At 41.0% G+C, this 8,235-nt stretch overlaps 1 protein-coding gene across 1 annotated transcript in view; it reads right to left on the bottom strand.

The window, feature by feature from the left end:
- tnfaip8l3 (tumor necrosis factor, alpha-induced protein 8-like 3) overlaps positions 1-3,253 on the bottom strand; it is a 22,133-nt gene extending 18,880 nt beyond the window's left edge. Inside the window, exon 1 of the mRNA XM_031848652.1 lies at positions 2,863-3,253. Coding sequence (XP_031704512.1) covers positions 2,863-2,908 — 46 coding nt within the window. The 5' untranslated portion in view covers positions 2,909-3,253. The remainder of the gene's footprint in view (positions 1-2,862) is intronic.
- Between the last annotated feature and the right edge of the window lie 4,982 nt (positions 3,254-8,235).

Consider the following 8,235-nt stretch of genomic DNA (forward strand, 5'->3'; position numbering starts at 1 on the left):
TGTGTGTGTGTGTGTGTGTGTGTGTGTGTGTGTGTGTGTGTGTGTGTTTTAAGGTCTAAAGAGTATTTCTAGAGTAGCTACAGCTGTGCTCTGCATGTGGCTGATCTTTGTGCTTCAACACAACAAAAGGTACAGAGAACAACAAAGACAGAACAACACAATGACGAAAAAAGATGATTGCTCTGTCTCTCTACCTAGTCCAAATCCTGACTCTCAAAAGTGAATTATAATGCACAAGTCTCCCCTGAAACAGATTCGTTCTTTTTTGATTTTTTTCTTTCAGCAGGCTCATCAGCGTCAAGGATCACAGTTTGGTGTTGGCCTATAATAGTCCAAGTGCAAGGATCTTTTCTTGTCCAACAACCTACATTCACCTGAGAGAAATCCGCTTAGGAAGAGGAGCAGATAACAACTTTCCCTCCAACAGAACCTGTTTAACACGCTGCTCTTTGTTTCCCAGACGCACTCTGTGTTGTTGCTTTATCTAACTCCATTTGAAGAGTTTAAGAGGATTTTACTCATCAACACTATTTGTATCTATACCTATGAAAATTAATAATTCCTATTTAACCCATGTAATAAATTTGTATGTAATCCATGTAATGGTAAACCAGGACAGGTGAACAAAGAGCGACAATTATTTCACACGTAACTTCCCATAGCCATTTTAACCCATACCACAATCCTTACCGAAACCTAATCAAGTAATGTTGTTGCCTTAACACTGCAAGCACACTGGTCGCTGATGTTACTCCACACTTTCTATCTATTTCAGTTACCTAGCAACAATATTCTCATAATTTAAACCACTCAAGTGCCAAACCATTATATATATTCTTGACTTCCCATGTTGAAAACACAACCTCACGAGTTTCACTCGGAGGCAGCGTAACCTGCGGCTTAATGGACCAAGGTCAGGCGTGTTCTCTGGGGCATTGTGGGAAATGGAGAACTGAAGAAATATACAAGATAGTTTGTGGGAACGTCGGCTTTGCCGAATATCACTAAAGACAGCGTCTGAAGCTGACTTTAGGGGACATTTCAGGGACATGTCAGTCTCACTCTCTACACTAAAAGCCACCAACAGCTCGAGGGCAAAGGGGAAGGCCGCCTGAAACAAAATACCCTCAATATTTACACGGAAGATTTGTGCCAGAATACATTTTAAAGGCATAGATCAATCACGCATCCCTCATCCACGTATGCAGGAGGAATAAGGGTCATGTTTGTGTACAGGAACACTTTGAAAATACTCCTGTTTTCAAAATTTGCTCAGGTTTCGCTAGGACATTTGACCTTATAAAGTGAGCCGTGCCAGTTTTTTTTTTCACTGGCAGTTAGACTGACGAGTAAAAATCTGCAGCACAGCCACAAAGCATTTTGAGTATGAGTCAGTTTCTTGCTTTCTCTCGAAATGTCATTCTGCTTTTGCTCCCATGTCACCTTTACCTTTCAACATGTGTAATATTGCTTTTAGGCCAAAAAGACTACAATAATTAAATCCCACTGTGGTAGACTCTGTCACTTTAGTGGATCACAGCATCTTTAGGAAAAAACTACCATGACAGTGAAATGGATAAAGCCCCTGTTTTATATGAGAGTCCTGGTCGACGTTTTAACCTCGAACGGTCTGCGTAAAATCAGCAGATGATACAGATATGTCATCACCTACTGTCTGGCTCTCATATTAAGGTTCCTCTCCCTTTGCAGACAGACAGACCGCCAATGAGCCAGATGGACAGACAGATGGTTAGAGTTCAACAGAGCATCATCAACATACAAAGCTCTCCGTCGTCAAATAAAGAGGCAAACAGCCACGGCATCATCAAAATCATCACACGGTCGCTAACAGGGGCAACAACATGCCCTAAACTATACGTCCTTTACTATAGCAGATCTGCTAATAGCAGCCACGGACATGTGTCTGACAAAGCCTCAATCTGATTCCTTACAAAGTATATGTAAAAAAAAAAAGCAAAGAGAAAAAGCCTGTTGCTGCATGCTGCTTGGCGTTATGAAAACCCACTGGAGACACATTTGATTCATGATCTTTGAACTCAAACTCATCTCTAGAAGGCAGTTTCATCTCCTGGTTTGAATTCTTTACAGGATCTCAGTTTAAAAAAAAGACTACAGCCACCCACTCACTTGGAATGGTTTGAAAAATCAAGACACTAAACATCAAAGATAAATACATCTTTGCTGCTCTTTCTTTCACTCTGACACCATGAAACAACTTCCAGTAAACCGCAAATCTAAACTTTTGTTTGATTCTCCCTGCTGGTGATGAGATGCTCAAGAAGAAGAACAAGAAGAACAAGAACAAGAACAAGAACAAGAAGTATCCGGGGAGGCTATGCTCTCTCTGTAGCTGGATGTGTTGATGAGCAGACTGGCGGCACGTGTTGGAGCTTGCCTGTTCCTGGTGGTGACTGAGCCAGCTTTCATCCGCACCCTCAACGAGGCTCGGGCCAGTCACCAGCATCACATCAGAGCTCACAGCCAGCTTGACATTGATGCATCTCAGCAACGAGCTACAGATAATGGATTTAAGTGACTCTTAAAAGTTGAAAATTGTGTTTGATACTTGATTTCTGGGGGGCATTAAAGAAGTATTCAGATGTGTAGGCAAACTGCTGATCAGCGTAAGGATGGCTGCATTGTGAGAGATAATACAGAGTTCCTGGTGACAAAATGTGTGTATGTTGAGGGTCCAGTACCTGATAAAACAATGCTGAAAAACCATGCAGGAAGAACTCACTGACCCTCTGGATAAACTCATGCACTACTATGTAAAAGTCTGGTGACCACAACATATGAGTCAACTGATGTTGTAGCTGCAGTAAAGGTTTTGAGGCTTACCTGGAGACAGGTCTCCGTCACTCTGCTCTCCGGAGTCTGAATCCATTTTCCCCTGCAGGACACTCGGAGGCTGTAGAAGCTCTCTGATTCCTCTTTCTACTTGTTCCCTTCCTTCTCAAGGGATTCTTCTGATTTCTTTACTCAGAGAGAAAAAAAAAATGCAATTTGTTGTTGTTGTTTTTTTGCTTTCTTCTCCTGGTGAGTTGAACTTCCCCTCCCAGCCTGGATCACTGCAGCTGTGAGAGGAATGCTTTTGGGCTGATTTGCTGAGCTGTCCTCCTTTTTCCTTTTGCTCTCCTCTCTACTTCTGACTACCTCAGTTTCCCTCTTTCCTTCTCCTTCTCATCTACTTTCCCTGTGTCTGATGCTCCCTCCCCTCTCTCACTCGCGGTCCGTCCCCCTCTCGGTTTCTCCCTCCCATGTTCCTGCCACTTGGTCCCTCCTCCTCCTCCTCCTCCTCCTCCTCTCAATCGGTGCTGTCACACTCAGCCTCTTCACGCTTTCTCCACTCAAACTCTTTCTCTACCTCTTTCTGTATGCTGTAAGTGCCGTCTCTTCCTCTCTCTCTCTCTCTCTCTGCCTCTCTCCCTCCCTCTCTCTGTCTCTGGGTAAGAGTGCTGCCTGTGTTTGAGCAGAGCAATGGGAGAGACTCATTCATGGCAACTTGAAATTCATCTCCAGCAGGAAAAATCCCATGAACCCCTTGTTACTGGCTGTTATAAAATCAGTCACTTACTATCTGTGGTGGTCAAGTCAGGCCAGGTTACTGTTTTACTTCCTACAGTAATCACTGGTTGGAGCTGACAGGTTTTGGGGTCATTTAAATGGGATAGGAAAGTATTTTTTGAATTGTTTTAGATGATGATGCACATTTAGAAGAAAAATCCAACATGATTCATATTACCTATCACTGGTCACTTCCATCCATGTGTATATTTAGTGTATATTTAGATTGCTGTTCTTTCCCACGCAAATATATTTGTTTCCATTCGTTGCAGAGACTTGCTACTAGATGTTTAAGGATGGTCCAGCATTTCATATTCGGTCAACAAACAGCAGAGTTTTTTTTTTTTTGTTTACTTAGCTTATGAATGCCAACTCTGTGTCAGTGTGTCCTTGACTAAAGACAGTTTTCAGGACACTTGCTGTTTTTAAAGGCATTTCCTTTCAACAAATATATAACTTGATTTACTTTATGAGACTGTAAATTGATCAGATTTATGTCTTAATAATGGAAGACAATGGTCGGAGGCCCAATATAGAAACTTTGGTGAACTAAAATAAAACTTGTGACTTATAATGGAAACTTTGCATTTCTTCTTTCCATAGTAAATGATTCACAATAAGCATACAGAACTGAAATGAGAGGAAATATTGGACCTACAGTTCCTCCATAGGTTGACCAGAGACACGACTCCAAATTAAGACAAACAAAGTATACAGGAAGTGTCTCTAGGTATTTCTAGCACAGCTGCATTTGATTTTGACCAATCAATGTCAGGTTTTGGCAACTCAAACGACAACACATTCTTTGTTGACTCACCATTTTACACATTCAACAACCACGCAGAGAGGTAGTTACTGTAGGAGACGATATAACAGTTTCTCCACCCACCAGAGAGCAGTGAGGCACTTGTGTTTTGAGTTAATGTTTCACTGGAACTCTCACTAGTAACAAAAATATCTCTCTCTCTCTCTCTCTCTCTCTCTCTCTCTCTCTCTCTCTCTCTTTCTTTTAATCAACTTGTATTACCTTTAGCCTGCAGTCTGTTAGACAACATAAAGCTGTAGTGTGGGGGCAGGTGGGTGTGCAGTCGGTGGTCCAACAACAGTTCCAGGCGATACCATCCCAGGTGTGGAGCTGACTGTTGCACAGCTTGAACACTGGGCACCAGATGGCATCAGCTTGCCTGCCCACTGCCCGAGGCTCACTTATCTTTGACACTGTGCATATTCACATGTGTACTCTCTTCTGCAATATTGCAGTGACAAAATGGATATGCCCGTAATCACACAACAAGCTGAGCTGCTTTGATCGTATAGCAGTAAAGCCGTTTGTTTCTCATACCGTGCATGAAAGTGAATCAAAAGTTAACAGAACTTATTCTTGAGCGCAGTGCATGTGAGTCTTTGACTTTTGTCTGAGCCTCAGTAATTCAGTTACTGACATAATCAACATCATCAGGGTCTCAATAGATGTGCCCTTTGTGATGTGGGGCCATTTAGTTTGTGCGTCATTTGCTTGTATAACTACAAGCTACTGTCAAATCTGCTGTGTACCGCTGCGTGATAGGACAAAGCAACCACACTACACTAATAGGAGACAATGACCACTGCTGAAAGAAGAAGTCACATCCAGTGGCACGATGTAAGAATACATAAAGTATAGGTACATAAATATTATCAGTAAAATACTTCAACATCAAAAGTAGTAGTTGTTAGCCAGAATTGTCCAATTTAGCGTGTTATAATAACAACAATAGCAATAACAGTAATAACAACAATAATACAATAATAATAATACTTATAATTATTATATAATAAGAAGCAGAAGAATATGAATATGAAATGGACGGTGGGAGGAAAGCAGAGCTCCATTTAGTTTAACCTATTACATATTCAATAAAGTTATTAGTCTCCTTTTCCAGTAAGTATGAATATTAAATAGATGTGGTGGAATAAAAATATAATATTTCCCTCTAAAATGGTCCGTGCACGAAGTAGAAGTGTAGAAGAAGTAGAAAGTATGCAGTGTGGTATGGCTGTACTTTTATTAGTAGAGCCTGGGGGAGGAAACAAAGTTTTTTGTTTGCAATGTAATGTTGTATTTGTTAAGTTATATGTTATTTAATGTCAAATGTTTCACCACAGCATTACTATCTTTGGTGTCTTAACTCTGTGTGGGCTGAGCGCATACTCCAACAACTCAACTATAAAGTAGCAAAAGTCAAGTAGAAGTATAAAGTAGTATTAAATGTAGAAGTAGAATCAAATGTAAAAATAGTGTTTTCAAATTGTAAAGTAAAGCCTTTTGTAATGGACATTTGGAAATATTTTTAATTCCAGTCAAACACAAACTGTTGCAAACAGACAAATGGATGGGCAGAGAGAAGAGAAACAACAGCATAGATGTAAAGACTTACAGCTGTGCAAAGACTTAGCGGCCTCCAACCGAAACATTCAGGCTGGCTTATGTTGAAAGCGGGCAGAAAAGGAGGACCAAAAGAAGAAGAAGCGCTTCCTGTCATGATGAGAGCCACCGCTCCCCTCTGATGTTCAATCAGAAACAAATGAGCTGACTTTGCAAAGCGGGGCCGCATGAGAAGGCCGTGAAAGTGAGAGTTTTCCCCCTGTGATCCGGTGCCTTTACTGGCACAGAGCCCTCCAGTCTGGGCTTATTCCGACAGACCGGCCTGATGAAGGAGATTCACTTCCCGTTTCCATTATCGTGATTCGATTACTACGACTATTGGAAGGTCTGAAAACATGCAGTTTACGTGAGCATAAACAGAAACATTAAAACTAGCAAATGTCTCGCCGCAGCAGCACGGAAAAACCCCACTACCTGTAGGAGGTACCGACGATGTAAAGACAACGTCGAGAGATGAGTGCATTGCTGGTAGATGTTTCCATGGCAACCATGGCTCTCTTTTGATGAAGCAGTAATCCAGCAGAAAACTGAAACAGAGAGACAACATGGCCACTGGCATTTGAGAATTTTAGCACAACATAATGTGTGTGTGTGTGTGTGTGTGTCTGTGTGTGAGTGTGTGTTTGTGTTTGTGGGCGGTAAACAGCATGTAATCAATCAGATTGTCAATCAGAGCACGGAACAGGACAGTCTGAACTTTTTGCTCAAGGCCCTCACGTCTCAGTTATTTTAAAAGCTGTCTGGCATCCTGGCACAATAAATCTGTCATGGAAGAATAGAAATAAATAGAACGAGAGGGAAAATGTACGTCACGTGACCAACAAAAAGCCACAAATGAAGAACCGTGGACCTCCTCAAGAGGAGGAACAGACTGAATATGTCGGGGAAGTTCATCAGATTCTGCGAGGCAAGCTGTTACGATACCATAACACCGTAGAGTGCCGTCCCTTGATGGTCCAATTAAAATGCAGTGCTGTTTTGTAGATTTGCAATATTAATATTGCATGTGCATCATTTGAGGGGCCCTACCTTAGAGTAGTACGTTTTTTAAAACGTACTATCAAAGACACTGGCATGATGAAACTGCACTCGCTGTGACAGACACACAGGAGATCTTTCTGCCAGAAGCAGGCAATGCTGACACAGTTTGAAACCACAAGTATTATTCAATTCCCTTTTTAAAATATTTCCTAAACTGACACACACACACACACACACACACACACAGAGACAGACACATGCACACACACCACAGTCCACAGTGGTAGACTTGAAGTGAAAGTTACCACAGATCTATTTAGCAGATGCCCGACATCCCACAATTTGGTGGCCCGAGGAATCATATTAACACAGAATGTAGCCTAAACTGTATCCTGGAGCTCTGCTAAATTTCTCCACTGCGCAGCTGAAGCTGCCTGAATTTTCTTTTTTTTTCTTAAAATTAATAAATTTACTGAAGAGACATTTTGTTTTTTTAGTTAAATGTCTCAACAACTATTGGATGTTTTGCCATGTCATTTCCCACAGACATTACTCCCCTTGAGATGAATTGTAATAACTTTGGTGGACTTTCCATTAAGTCCCAGTTTTAATTTAAATTCCAGGACTTTTATGACCAAATAACTGCAAAACTAAAGGCGTTCTCTACAGCCTTTGTGTTTAGTGCCAATTAGCATGCTAACACGCTAAACTAAGATGGGGAACATGGTAAACATTGTACCTTCTAAACATCAGCCTGTTAGCATGCTAGCATTAGCATGTAGATAGATAGATAGATAGATAGATAGATAGATAGATAGATAGACAGATAGATAGATAGATAGATAGATAGATAGATAGATAGATAGATAGATAGAGAGAGAGATAGATAGATAGATAGATAGATAGAGAGAGAGAGAGAGAGAGAGAGAGAGAGAGAGAGAGAGAGAGAGATAGAGAGATAGAGAGAGAGAGAGAGAGAGAGAGAGAGAGAGAGAGAGAGATAGATAGATAGATAGATAGACAGATAGATAGATAGATAGAGAGAGAGAGAGAGAGAGAGACAGACAGATAGATAGATAGATAGATAGATAGATAGATAGAGAGAGATAGATAGATAGATAGATAGATAGAGAGAGAGAGAGAGAGAGAGAGAGAGAGAGAGAGATAGATAGATAGATAGATAGATAGATAGATAGAGAGAGAGAGAGAGATAGATAGATAGATAGATAGATAGATAGATA

The sequence above is a fragment of the Anarrhichthys ocellatus genome, unplaced genomic scaffold (assembly GCF_004355925.1).
Source record: "Anarrhichthys ocellatus isolate YVR2014 unplaced genomic scaffold, GSC_Weel_1.0 scaffold8, whole genome shotgun sequence".
NCBI classification, from domain to species: Eukaryota; Metazoa; Chordata; class Actinopteri; order Perciformes; family Anarhichadidae; genus Anarrhichthys; species Anarrhichthys ocellatus.